At 55.6% G+C, this 14,456-nt stretch overlaps 1 protein-coding gene across 2 annotated transcripts; it reads left to right on the forward strand.

Annotated features, from left to right (window-relative positions):
• The first annotated feature begins 1,988 nt into the window (after positions 1-1,988).
• On the forward strand, positions 1,989-13,329 carry LOC144944487 (GTP-binding protein Rhes-like). Of its 2 annotated transcripts, none has more exons than XM_078872668.1 (3): positions 1,989-2,521; positions 7,364-7,701; positions 10,894-13,329. In XM_078872668.1, the coding sequence occupies exons 2-3, from the start codon at positions 7,431-7,433 to the stop codon at positions 11,481-11,483; spliced, it is 861 nt and encodes a 286-aa protein (XP_078728794.1). In that variant the 5' UTR covers positions 1,989-2,521; positions 7,364-7,430; the 3' UTR covers positions 11,484-13,329. The 2 variants fall into 2 exon arrangements, with proteins under 2 accessions (XP_078728794.1, XP_078728795.1); XM_078872669.1 differs by lacking the exon at positions 1,989-2,521 and adding an exon at positions 6,108-6,149.
• Positions 13,330-14,456: the final 1,127 nt, after the last annotated feature.

The raw sequence follows: 14,456 nt of genomic DNA on the forward strand, positions 1-14,456 counted from the left end.
GCCGGTTGACGATGTGCCCAGGTTGAGCCTTCCAGAAATTCTAGATTTGAAGCTTTCGTGACCGCAAGGATTCATACTCTTAGGTTTTTTCGGTAAAGTCACGTAGGTAAAAATAAATAATAAAATAAAAATTATAGAAATAATAGAAATAACATTATAAATCATGTGCGAGTATTTATAACGATTGTGCTAATTACGGGAAAGATGGCACAGAAAATACAAATGAAATTCCGTACTGCAGACGAAACGGACATGCAACGTTTGCAGATGAGAGAGCTCATATGGACAAGGCCGTGTCGACAAGACAGAGGAGAGGGCACGCGCACCTCCACGTGTACACGTGTGTATGTACGTTCATCCGTCCAATCGTGTGTCTGGACAAAAAACAAAGATCCCCCGTGTAGCCTGAACAGACTGTAGGGGCAAGTGCTGTTAGCGAGCAGCATCTATGAAGGCCGGAACGACACACGAGGGGGTGGGTGGCCAGCACCACGCCCGATGTTTACACACCGCACCGGGTACTCATTTGAGGCTGAGTCGACCTAGGGGAGGCCCAGGAACGGTTCAGATGATCGTCGCTGGTGTTGGCCGTGATTGGGAATCGAACCCGAGTCGCCGGGTTCGTAGCGCAGCGTGGCGCTACGAACCCGGCGACTCCACCGCTCCTGGACACACGCGCAAGCACGCGCACGCACACGCACGCACGCGCACGCACGTGTGTTGCAGCGAGCAGCCGCGGGTTACCGGCTTACTTCTGCAAGGGACTGAAGGAGGGAGGAAGGGGAGTGAGAGTGGTCGGGGTGGCAGTAGGACGGAGTGATGGTAAGAGGGAGGGAGTGTGAGTGATGGTAGGGATGGAGGGAGTGGGAGTGATGCAAGGATGGAGGGAGTGGGAGTGATGCAAGGATGGAGGGAGTGGGAGTGATGCAAGGACGGAGGGAGCGGGAGTGATGCAAGGATGGAGGGAGTGGGAGTGATGGATGTATGGAGGGAGTGGGAGTGATGGATGGATAGAGGGAGCGGGAGTGATGGAAGGATGGAGGGAGTGGGAGTGATGCAAGGATGGAGGGAGCGGGAGTGATGCAAGGATGGAGGGAGTGGGAGTGATGCAAGGATGGAGGGAGTGGGAGTGATGCAAGGATGGAGGGAGTGGGAGTGATGGATGTATGGAGGGAGTGGGAGTGATGGAAGGATGGAGGGATTGGGAGTGATGGTAGGGATGGAGGGAGTGGGAGTGATGCAAGGATGGAGGGAGTGGGAGTGATGGATGGATAGAGGGAGCGGGAGTGATGGAAGGATGGAGGGAGTGGGAGTGATGCAAGGATGGAGGGAGCGGGAGTTAAGGAAGGATGGAGGGAGTTGGGGAGCGTGATGTAGGAGGGAAGGATAAGAATGGAGCATGATGGAAGGAGACAGGAGGGGGGATGAAGGTCGGTGGAGGTGAAAGCAGTGATGTAGGGGTGGACAGATGGAGTCAGGGATGGAGTGGTGGAGTGAGAGATGTAGTGAGTGATGTAGGAAGAGGGAGGAGAAAGTGATGGAGGGCGAGAGATGTAAGGGGGGATATAGGCGGTATGGAGTGATGGGGTGAGTCATAGAGTCATAGAGTGCGCAATGGAGAGAATGAGGCATGCATGCATGCAGGGATGGAATTAGTGACAGAGGGAGTATGGAGATAACGAGCCGAATGGCTCACAGGGCGATACCTAATAAATGAACTAATAAATAAATGAACTTGAACTTGAACGAGCGATGGAGTAAGAGGGAGGTGAGGATGAAGGAGGGAGTCAAGGGGCTGACAGGGCCCCTACCTACCGTCGGGATGAAGGGAGTGATGTTGTGACAGTGATGGAGAGAGGCAGTGATGGGACAAGACTAGTGATGGACGGAATGCGCGACAGAGTGAGAGCGACGGGAGTGATGTCGTCGGAGGGAGGGAGGGGGAGTGGAGCGAGGTTGAGGATGTAGGGGGAGGGAGGGAGCGAGGATTGGGGTGCTGCTAACCCTATAAAGGCGCGTGCAGGACGCACGCTGCGCTCATTAAACTCCTCACCTCCATCGCCACGCGCACGGGACCGAGCGCTTCCACACAGACACTGAGAGAGAGACACAGACACACACACACATAGCTCAGATATCCCTGGGTAATACCGTCACCATTCGCCATATAAAGATTGCTCGCTCCATCAACTCGCTCCGCTTCGCTAGAACACTCGTGCAGTTTCGCGGATTCGAGTCTCGCGTGGCTGCGAGGCTCATCCCGCGGCTCGAGATCGGTGGGCGAGCGAGCGAGCTGGTGGTGGTGAGCTGGTGGTGAGCTGGTGGTGAGCTGGTGGTGAGCTGGTGGTGAGCTGGTGGTGAGCTGCTCTCGTTGTTGCACGTCGCTTTGCGGTGCTGATAACCACGAGGAGACAGCGCGCATCACGCTGCGTGCTGCCCAGGTCTGGCACGGGATTGTCAACTGCGCTCCCTCCTCGTCCTCCTCGTCATCCTCGTCATCCTCCTCCTGCTCACCGCTCAGGTGAGTTGCTGCTCCGCGCATTCCATCGCTCGCCGGAACAGGAGGGAAGGCGTCTTCACAATTCTGTAATTGTTGTTATTGTTGTTGTGATTACCGGCGAAGCGTCACGGTACTCAAATTGTAAATGTCGTAGTGGGCTTACTCTTCAACACACAGCCGGTGTACTGAACCAGTCACTCGTTGTCACATTTTGTTTACGTGACAAGCCTTACTAATTGGCTGTGTCGGGTGGTGATGGGTTAACGACACATTCATATTAACGCGATCTAACCCAAAAAAACCGTTACGGATAATATTGGTCGCGAAAGCCGATCGTGTTCAACTCGCGAACAGCTCGCAGCACACACACATACATCTGTGTGTGTGTGTGTTGTCAGCTAAGAGAACAATACATACACACACTCAACACTTCGCCAATAACGAGTTTGAAGGTGGGACCAACACCACGCCCGACCGCCTTTGTCTCCCCGGTGCTGATGTTTAACATACCACACCAGGTACTTATTTAAGGGCCAGTTGAAATGTTTCTTACTAATTTGGTCGTGAGCAGGAAATAGAACTGAGGTCGGCGTACACGGAGCGCATTGTGCTAAACACGACGAAGATCCCCCGTGTAGCCTTAGCAGACTGTTGGGGCAAGTGCTGTTAACAAGCGGCACCTATGAAGGCCGACACGGCACACGAGGGGAGTTGGTGGCCAACACTACGCCCGGCCGCCTTTGTCTCCCTAGGTTGATTCAGCCTCAACATGTACGTTCGAGGCGTAGTCACCCTCGGATCACAGATAATTAAATCGTCATTGGTGTTGGCCATGAGCGGGAATCGAACTCGTGTCGCCGGATTCGTGGCATACACAAATACAACGAAAGAAATACATACACACAGACACATGCCGTGTCAATGGTATTACAAAGACACATGACAGGTGGCAATACAAACGTGTTAAAATATCTTCCTGAAGGAGACCACTCAGCCGAAACATCGATAACTTTCCTTAGAGCAGCCCGAATTAAAAGCACATAATTTGTATGCGTACTGTATAAAACCACCAAAGGCCAGCACATTCGTCAATAGCACGGCCCTGAAAGATTCGGCTTCGCAGCGCAGAGAGGGGAGAGTGTGCAGAGTGATTCACAGTTCATAATCCGCTTCAGTTACATCCGTCAGGGCCGTCCATTGTGGGGGGGGGGGGGGTACGGGGCCCGGGGCAACCCCCCACCGCGTGGGCCCTCTGCGCCCTCAGACTACCCCCCAAGTCTTACTTCTAACACCGTGACGTCGAAGCGCGGGGCCCCCCATAGCGCGGGGCCTGGGGCGGTCGTCCCCTAGGGTACGGCTCTGACACAGATGGTTACTGCCTGTACCCGAGTGTAGGGTGGGCTTGTATGCCCACGCAACTGTGAAAGCCTAGCAGGCGACGTTTCGGGCAAAGGCCCTTCACCTGTGTGCGAGGCATTGTTCATTGTCGAGGCATTGTGAATTGTGCACCACCGCCAAAGGAGTCTCACGACAACACGTGCAGCGTCTGTGTGTGTGCTCGACAAGTCACTGAGAACATGCATTCACATCGACATAAATGATACATCATCGCTGCTTCAGCTATTGCGCAAAGCGTAATTAATGCATTTAAGATCATTTAATTACTCTAGCCTGTAGCCACTTCATAACCGCATCTGCGTTTTAATTTGCAGCGATGTTGTATTGATAAAAGTACCGATTGATGGCTTACACGCGCCTTTAGACGAATATCTCATCACCTGCGTGGAACAGACAGAATATAATGCATGACAATGTGTGGCCCTTCAACCCACTGCTGGATGAACGCCTCCGCATCCCGCGTCCGTCCCGGGTGTTTTCTGACCATACTTCACCATGCGCTGGTCCAGTGCAGGTCGGTGCAGGAAATGAGTGACCAGCAGCGGCTATTGGCTGTGGGGTTGGGGCGAGTCGATCTCAAATGCGGGCGCCCGGGTCGCGTTATTAGCGCCAGTGCGTTAACCACTGCGCCACCACTCCCCCCCATCCCACGTTTAAACTTCTTTCGCACCGCGCGGAGGCAGCCGCGCCTCATCGGAGGTGCGAAGCAATTATGACGTGCGCGCCGTGGAGCCGTGTTCACACGCCGCTGTGGTTTGCATGCTGCACGTGGTGGTGGTGGTGGTGAGCACGCAGTGTCGCAGCGTGCGCGCTGAGCCCGGCAAACCAATGACGCGCATCAGCGCTCGACGGCGTTCTGATGATTCATTATTCAGGCACGGTCAAGACAACTCCCAATTCCGAGCACGGCGGCGTAAGAGAGGAGGCGATTCATCCAGCGGTGGATTGACAAAGGCCTGTCAATGTATAATACGGTAGTAGTAGTAGTAGTAATTGTGCTTCGTGCATTGTCTTCCAAGCTGTCAGACCGGCGTGGGAAGAGTAGGCCAAATACCCTCTATATGGGTTCTCTGGAGCTCCCTCTCGTGGAGCCTCTTTGGCCAGCAGTGGCGAGAGCATGTCATTGATTAATTGTAGGGCCGAGCCTTTTACGCGAAATCTGAGTTATAATTTTGGGAACTACGTCTCTGCCTCAACAGGCACAGACAAAGATCCCCCCCCCCGTGTAGCCCTTACAGACTGTTGCGGCAAGTGCTGTTAGCGAGCACGAGGGGGTGGGTGGCCAGGCCCACGCCTGCACGGCTGCCTTTGTTTACTCAGTGGCGATGTTTCATAATCGCACCGGGTGTAAGGCTAAGTCGACCTAGGGTCGGTCTAGGGGTCGCCTCAGCCTCACCTACAAACGTGCATTCGCGGGGTGCACGCGCTGGATTACGAATGACAAACGCACACAACAGAAGCGTTGCTTTCCACACGCGAGCTCATTATGCATGCATGGGGCTGAGAGTGCAAAGCAGCCAGGTGTATGTACGAGTCTGATCTGAAGAGGATGTCCTAGGCGACCGCATCTGAATACATATGGATGACTGCGACTCGGTGACCGCTGTAAATTCTAATGATGTTCTAGAAGGTTCAGGAAGGGCTGTGACATTCGCCACGCGTTCTTGTCGAGGACGTGCCGACCAACTTCAGGCGAACTGGAGCGTTCCCAACAACAGTCGCGGTTCTTCTTGGTTCTTTCGGTAAAGTCACGTAGAAGGGAAATAATAAAATAATAAAAATAAAACATAATAAAATACAATTCTCACGACGTTTCGGCCACAACGCAAGCAGCCGTCCTCAGGTGAAGAACATGTCTGTCGGAAAGACAGCGTCTGAATGAACACCACCAAGCTTGGCAGCGTATATTTAATAAAACATAATAAAATTATATTTTATAATGTTTTATTTTTATGATTTTATCATTTCCCTTCTACGTGACTTTACCGAAAGAACCAAGAAGATGAATCCCTGCAGTCACGAAAGCTTTAAATCGAAATTTAGTCGCGGTTCTATTTGGACCAACGCCTGGGGGCGGTGAGCGTCGGGGCACGAAGTTCCCCTTCGACTCCACGGGGCTCAGCGCCCTTCGACTCCACGAGACTCGCTGTGGGCGCGCCAGCTCGAGGAGAGCGACGCGCGAGACGACACAATGCGGATCACGGCGGCAGTGTGCGACTGTGCAGCGCTTGGTCGATCCACTGCTAGACGGGTTGGCCTCGCCGCGTCGCGTCGGTCACGGTGGTTGGTTGTTTGGCCATACTCCACCACGCTGGTCATTTTAGAACCCGGTTTAAAAACATTTTTGTTTTAGAAAATGTGTCCTGCTGCGTTGGCTTTGGTGAATACGCACCAAAAACAACAACAACACATTCACCATTGGAACCTCATTTGCCAGTAAAAAAATATATGATAATTGTTTTTTTACCCTTCCATCTGGCAACAAAACTGACACCTTTTTTACAAGGAGTCATGTTTGCATAGACCACAATACCTGCAGTTTACATTATGACTGTACATGACTGCAGGTATTGTGGTCTATGCAAACATGACTCCTTGTAAAAAAGGTGTCAGTTTTGTTGCCAGATGGAAGGGTAAAAAAACAATTATCAACAACGCATTCGTCAATAACACTGCGACGCTTCTGATAAATATATTTATATGATCGGCAATATTTCGGGCCATTGACCGAAACGTCGCCTATTATATATTTCCGACCCCAATTGGGTGGCGTTGTTATTGTCACGTGTGCCGATTTGACGAGGGGCGACTGAAAGCCAAATGCTTGAATCTAGGTGGTGGCAGCGGTTCCCCGCTCTGGGTCCTCGCCGCTGCCTCGGGTCTCGGGCAACTCAGCGGCTGCTCCGCTGGCCCCGTGGTGCGTCCTGTACGGCTCATCTCGTCGTGCGCGTCTCTCTCTCTCTCTTGTGGGGAGCGGTGGCGCAACGGTTAGCGCGCTGCGCTCGCAAACCCGCGACCCGAGTTCCATTCCCGTTCACGGCCACCAACACCATTGACGGCGATTATCTGAGCCGGTCCTGGGCCTCCGCTAGGTCGACTCGGCCTCAGATGAGTACTTGGTGCTGTGTGTAGTAAACATCGCCACCGGGGAGACGCAAGCGGCCAGCCAGCTGAGCATGGTGTTGCCCCCCCCTCCCCATTCGTGTGCCGCGCCGGCCTTCATGGGTTGCTCCTGGCGAAACAGCAGCCTGGCTAAGGCTACACGAGGCGATACTCTTAGGTTTTTTCGGTAAAGTCACGTAGGTAAAAAAATTAAATTTAAATTAATAAAAAATAATAATATAAATAAAATAAAATAATTGTATTAATTTTAATTTTCTTTTTTTACCTACGTGACTTTACCGAAAAAACGAAAGCTTAAAATCTAGAATTACACGAGGTGATCTTTGTCTCTGTGTCTCCCAGACATCAGCTCGTCGAGAGCCCTAAACCGAAGGCTCGAGCAAGGCGAGAGAGGAGTGGGGGGGCCGTCATGATGAGCCTGGCGCCGTCGCGCGAGCCGTCGGCCGGCGTGCCCGCGAAGAACGCCTACCGCATGGTGGTGCTGGGCGCCTCCAAGGTCGGCAAGACGGCGCTCGTGTCGCGCTTCCTGCTCGGCCGCTTCGAGGACGCCTACACCCCCACCATCGAGGACTTCCACCGCAAGCTCTACCGCATCCGCGGGGAGCTCTATCAGCTGGACATCCTCGACACGTCCGGGAACCATCCCTTCCCGGCCATGCGCCGCCTCTGCCTACTCACAGGTACGGCGTGGGGTGGAGACTCGATGCGCTGCTCTTCCTCTCTCTCTCCTCTTTCCCGATGGGGGTTTTTTTTCGGGTGGTTGCCGCGCGTTGTCCGACGTTTCAGCGTGTCAGTGCTGCCGGCTAAGTTTCGCTCCACGCGCTGGGAACTCAAGTAGGAATCAGCCGATAGAGAGAGGGATCCTGGATGTGATGTGCCGGGTGTGGAGATAAATCGTGGCTTAGGTCCCGAGTTGCGCCTCCCCAACAAGATAGCCACCCACTAATACAAGGCCACGAATACAAGCCCTGCCACCGACCCTAACGAAGTATTCAACCAGTCACTTACCCTCCCACTGACCATAATCAACTCAATCTTAATTTTGGAGCTTTCGTAACCAACTCGCCTACCGGCCACTAGCCCTGCCACCCATCACAACGAGGGAGGGAGGGAGGCAGGGAAGGGGAGTGCATGGGTCAGGATGTACACAAGGTGGTCCTCGCTTCACCGCCGCCAGACCTCGCGGCGGCATCATTACGACGCAGAGACTCAGTCACAGCTCATTCCCCGGGTGCCTTCGTGAGCCGGGCGACCCTGCGGGAGCTGCTCAACGTGCGAGCTACTCATGAAGGGGACTTTGATTCGGCCGCGGCCGCGTGAGACGGAGACGCCCCAATGAAGCGGTGGTGGCGGCGCGGGGGCGATTTGAAATTTGGACGCCTCCCAAGCGCGAGAGGCGTTGGATCGGCTGCTTGCTCAGAAAATAAAAATGGGAAAATTTTTGGCCTCTCGTTCGTGCGGTGGTCGCAAATTGAAACGAGGACCATTTGCATAACGCGAAGTCGTGCATTATCACAGCGGTTTTAATCAAATGTAAATTGACATATTTGTTAAAGGTGTCTGAGCTGCTCAGCTGTTGCAGGCTCAGAACACTGAACCAGCACGGACACAATCATGGGTCTCAGCCACCCGTCATTAAACTGGATTCTCAGGTGTAGAGAGTTGATTGTCTTGGCCTGATGATTTTCTTCAATTAATTTAGCAACATTACCAGCTCTGACAAAACTAGACTTCAGTTTGACATACAGCAGCAGCAACAACAGCAACACACACGTTTGCAGGGCATTCATTGGTGAGCCCCTAGTGTGGATAAAAATGTCTGTGATGAGACTTCAAAAGTAGATCTGTGATATCATCCTGCGGGGGGCAGGGGGGGGGGTCATTCTCAAACACGGGGTGATGCACTGCGAGCTGCAGCAATCCAAATGTAAATCTCTCCACCCACTCCTGCCCCCCCCCCTCCCCACTGCCACCAACCACGCGGCCGGCAAACCCCAACGGACTGTGAAGGCAGAGCGAGAGTGCGCAGAGACCAACATGTGAAGAGAGCAACATCGCACTCGCCACACCGGAGTGCCCGGGTCACATCACTGGGGCTGAATCGTGGACTCGAACCCATTGGGCTGATGATGACGATGGCGATGGTGGTGGTGATGACGATGGTGATGGTGGTGGTGATGATGACGATGGTGTCGCGCCGTGATGGATCGCTGGAACAAAATGTCCCTTGGCTAAGAGACCTCTAAGCGGAGTGACAGCCACCACACCTTGAACGCGGTTTCATCTCAGCAAACAGCACGCACCTTGGGGTCAGCTGACTTGGATGCAACCAGGGGTACTGACACAGATGCGCTGCTGCTGCTGCCTGGAATACATTTTTTTAAATACCACAGTTGCGACTCCTTGAGTTGGTGGTCTAGACAAGGCTGCGCGTCGTCACGTGCCGGGGATGGGTCACGGTCAAACTCTCCGGGAGCTGTTGACTGTGGATAGAGTTCGCGCTCAGTTCACAGGGCGGCCGGTGAGAGTGAGGCTCCGTGAGCATCCATCAGCATCGCAGAAACAGAGAACAACTTCACCTCTCGATCTGGCCAAACAAACAACAAACATCTAAACAGGAAGGTGCAGGTGGGGGTGTGTCGGGGCAGTATGACACGCGCACCCTACGCTACTTGTACACCCGTTGTTTTCCTCCTGATTTAGTTTTTTTCAAAACTCAGATTTGCCGGCTTCTCCATGTCAGCGCGCCAACCACCGCGCCACCGCTCCACCACTGCCGCCGCCTCTCTCATAGGTTGCGCGCTTAAAGCCTCTCACCGGACGGTCCAATCCGCATTTATCGAGGGTAACTGGGGTGACTCGGGGTAGCCGCTCGTCGTATTTTTGCAGCGTCCTTATTTACGCATTATTCATATTCACGCATAATTCATATTTACACATTATTCATATGTCACGTGTTGTTTGTGACGGACACGCGAGCGGGTCGGCTGCCCGCGGAGCACAACGGCGGCCAGAGGCGAAACCCGGGAGGGTACCGAGAGACGGGGGCGGCCGCCCCGGGCCCCGCGATTTGGGGGATGGGGGGGTTAGGGGAGTGGGATTGGGGGGGGTTGGGGGGAAGTGGGCTTGGGGGGGGGGTGCCCGCGCTTCGACGTCACGGCGTCAGATGTCATTCTTCTCATGGAGTTTGAAGGCTTCAGTGGGGGGGGGGGGGGGTCCACGCGGTGGGGGTTTGCCCCCATGGACAGCCCTGGCGAGGTGGGCGGCACAATACAGAGGCCGTGCTGCGACCTTGAACTCCGAATTGTTATTCAAGTGGAGCCGCGCCTCTGATGATGATGCTGCTGCTGCGGTTTCGCAAAGCAGCAGAGAGGGAGGGGGTGGAGGACGTCCCGCGGCTCGCCACGAACGGCGAGTGGCTTGGCCGGCTCACTGCCGCCGCCGCTGCTGCTGCTGCCCCGGTGGAATCGGACTCGTTCCTGTTCATAGTTTCCTCTCTAAAGAGGAACTGCTGATCAATGTGCTGTTACCAGATCACCGTCTGTCCGTGTAGGAGTCGCGTGGGTGTCACGCGAGGGAGAGGCTGGTGTGTGGAACGAGAATCATGTAACTCAGTCGGAGGCGAGGGGGGGGGGCGAGGTGCGTGCGTGTGAGTGTGTAAACGTCGCCACTGGGGAGACAAAGGCGGCCGGGCATGGTTGCTTTACCACCCATCCCGCCACGTGCGCGTCGACCTTCATAGGCGCTCGCTAACAGCACTTGCCCTAACAGTCTGCCGAGGCTACACGAGGCATCTTTGTCTTTGCATGACCTGCAGCCACTCGTCATGACCAGTCCCCGTGCGCCACCCCTGTCCCCCTCCCTGTCCCCAGGCGACCTGTTCGTGGTCGTCTTCAGCCTCGACAGCCGCGCCTCCTTCGAGGAGGCCAAGCAGCTGCGGCTGCAGATCCTCGAGACGAAGGCGTGCCTCAAGGCCAAGCGGCGCGCGCTCGCCCACGACGCGTGCCGCCCGCTCGTGCTGTGCGGCAACAAGGGCGACCGCGGCGACGCGTGCCGCGAGGTGCCGCGGCGCGAGGCCGAGGAGCTGGTGGAGGGCGACGTCGCCGGCAGCGCCTACTTCGAGATCTCGGCCAAGCGCAACACCGGCGTCGACGAGATGTTCCAGGCGCTGTTCGCGCTCGCGGGGCTGCCCGGCGAGATGAGCCCCGCGCTGCACCGCAAGCTGTCGGTGAGCTACTGCGAGCTGCTGGCGCGCAAGTCGCTGCTGCAGAGGCGCAAGGGGCGCAGGCGGCCGGCGGCGAGGGAGGGCGGCGGGCCGGAGGAGCGGCCGAGCCGCGTGGAGGAGGAGGAGGCGTGCGGAGCGATCACGCCGTTCGCCCGGCGGCCGAGCGTCAACAGCGACCTCATGTACATCCGCGAGAAGGCGCTGGGGAACCCGCGCGATCGCTGCGTCGTCCAGTGACGTCGTCTTCGTATTCGCGTGCCGTGACGTTTGCCAGTGGAGGAGGAGGAGGGGACGGGGGGTGGTTCTTTCTCACTGGTTGGTACCGGGGTACTGATGTGTGGGCTGGGTGGGCTGGGTGGGTGGGTGGGTACAAGGGAATGTGTATTGGTTTTTCGTAAACACAAAAAAAATTCTGGATAAATGTTGCGTTTTTAACTTTCTCAATTTAGAGAAGAAAACTTAAAAAAAAAGAGTCCTCTCCTTTGGTTATTTTTACTTGCGTGAGTGAGCGTGCGCCTGTCACCTCGTGTTCGAGCTGCGTGCATGGGGGTCGGCGAGCGGAGACCGCGGGAGACACCGACGCCACCCTCGAGCACCGCGTGGTGGGCAAACAAACAAACATCACTCGGCTCTGCGCTGGCAGGAATAAGATGACGAAGCTACAGCCGGGGGCTCCGATCACGAACAGTAAACGTCCCGTGGCAGAGGACGGCTCGGACACAACGACACTCCTCAACCAAGACGCAAGACGGACAGAGAGAATGCACGAAGAGCGTCTTCAGAGAGAGAACGCGGTTTTTTTGTAAACGTTGATAATAACTTTGGCAGAGAGGCTGCAGTCAGAGCTTGTTGTGAGAAAACGAAGCGACTTTGGCCCAGGCCACACAGGGTGAATATTATCGAGCGTGTCTTCTGTCCGAACTGCTGATGGGCTCCGACCAGCGGTCTCAAGGTGTCGTGGTGAGACAAGTCGAGCGATGTGACGCACGGGCGGGGAGTTTCAGCCGCAAAAGGCAACGAGTTGCCGCTGGACTGGAGCGTAACCGCTTTGTCCGGGTTTCATCAAACCCCAGTGGAGCAGGCTTTGGGCTTTAACGCCATGAGCGGCAGAGATCTGGAGAGGCAGGGGAACGAGAAGATGGATGCGCCTCCTGATCACTCCTTCGCCCTCCACCTCCAGCCCTCTCGCTCCACATAGACACACACACGCACAGATGTACACAACAACAACAGTGACAACAGCTGCCACGTGCCACTCAGTGGCAGTGACGCCACCGCGGCGTTTGTCCCAGGCGAGGTGCGCTTAGAGGACACGAGATGCCGTGCTTAAGGCTCCCTGGCAGCTGGTCACGGGACACCCCCAGGTGTTACGGGTTAACCGACTGCGATGATTGGCGGATGCGCCACCTCTGCTCTACCCACGGCGTCACCTTGAGCTGTCGTCGTTGTTGTGAGCAACATCAACAACACAGGCACACGTGGCGCTCTGCCAGTTTTGTGAAATGTAACACTGGCGATGGTTGCACCCAAGACCGTTTTCCAGACAAGGCTGTAGAGATTTTGTTATTTTTCATTTCCCGAACGTGGCGCCACTGTGATTTGCCTCATCGCCGGCGCTCACAGTGGCATCTAAACTAAAAACTAAACTATTTTTTACTTTAGCAGGTAAAGTCCACGGAGCTATTTCGCTCTTTTTTCAGAAGCGACCTGACTATCACAAATGATGGCTCAACGAAATTGGCAACCAAATAACTCTTGAAGGCGTGATGTTGATTCTAAATATGGAGAGGAAAAAACCGGAGGACCACGGGGAGAGAGAGACGCAAACTCCAAATATATACAGCAGCAGGCGCCAGGGTCGGGATCGAACCCACGACCTCCTGTATACCAGGCGAGGTAGTCAACATCTCCTAGCCGCTTTGTCTAAAGCGCTTAAACGAATGCGCCGCAACCCGCGGAGTCTTCAAGCGGCGAGGCGGAACAGCGCCACCACCATCATCATCACCACCACCACCACCATCATCACCACCACCACCACCATCATCACCACCACCACCACCACCATCACCACCACCACCACCATCATCATCACCACCACCATCATCACCACCACCACCACCACCACCATCATCACCACCACCACCACCATCATCACCACCACCACCACCACCATCACCACCACCACCACCATCATCATCACCACCACCATCATCACCACCACCACCACCACCATCATCATCACCACCACCACCATCATCACCACCACCACCACCATCATCACCACCACCACCACCATCGCTCTCGCCGCACGAGCTTCACCGGTGGCATTTGACCAGCCGCGCAGCTGAAAGTGTCCACTTTCTACTTTGTATTACAAGTTGTGTTGTTGTTGCTGCTGTTCGTTGTTGTTGTTGTTGGCAATGCTGCGTGTGTTAATGCGTGCGTCGGGGGGTGAGTTCACCGCATCACCCGTTCGCGGCAAGCGCGCACCGTTTGTCCGGAGCAGGGGCCGGCAACCAAAACGACAAGAAGAGGCGGTTTTTGTTCGAATTCGCTCAAAGCAACAACAACAAAAACCCGACCTCAACAGTTCAAGTGCGTCCGCAATGCGGCGCGTGTGGCGAACCCGAGCCTGCGGTGGCTCTCTGAGTAGAGGACCGTCAGGACGCAGCAGAGCGGCTCCTTGAGGAGAGCCCTGGAGCAGAGAGCCCTGGAGCAGAGAGCCCTGGAGCAGAGAGCCCTGTAGCAGAGAGCCCTGGAGCAGAGAGCCCTGGAGCAGAGAGCCCTGGAGCAGAGAGCCCTGGAGCAGAGAGCCCTGGAGCAGAGAGCCCTGTAGCAGAGAGCCCTGGAGCAGAGAGCCCTGGAGCAGAGAGCCCTGGAGCAGAGAGCCCTGGAGCAGAGAGCCCTGGAGCAGAGAGCCCTGGAGCAGAGAGCCCTGGAGCAGAGAGCCCTGGAGCAGAGAGCCCTGGAGCAGAGAGCCCTGGAGCAGAGAGCCCTGGAGCAGAGAGCCCTGGAGCAGAGAGCTCTGGAGCAGAGAGCCCTGGAGCAGAGAGCCCTGGAGCAGAGAGCCCTGGAGCAGAGAGCCCTGGAGCAGAGAGCCCTGGAGCAGAGAGCTCTGGAGCAGAGAGCCCTGGAGCAGAGAGCCCTGGAGCAGAGAGCCCTGGAGCAGAGAGCCCTGGAGCAGAGAGCCCTGGAGCAGAGAGCTCTGGA

This window comes from Lampetra fluviatilis, chromosome 35 (assembly GCF_964198595.1).
Source record: "Lampetra fluviatilis chromosome 35, kcLamFluv1.1, whole genome shotgun sequence".
NCBI lineage: Eukaryota > Metazoa > Chordata > Hyperoartia > Petromyzontiformes > Petromyzontidae > Lampetra > Lampetra fluviatilis.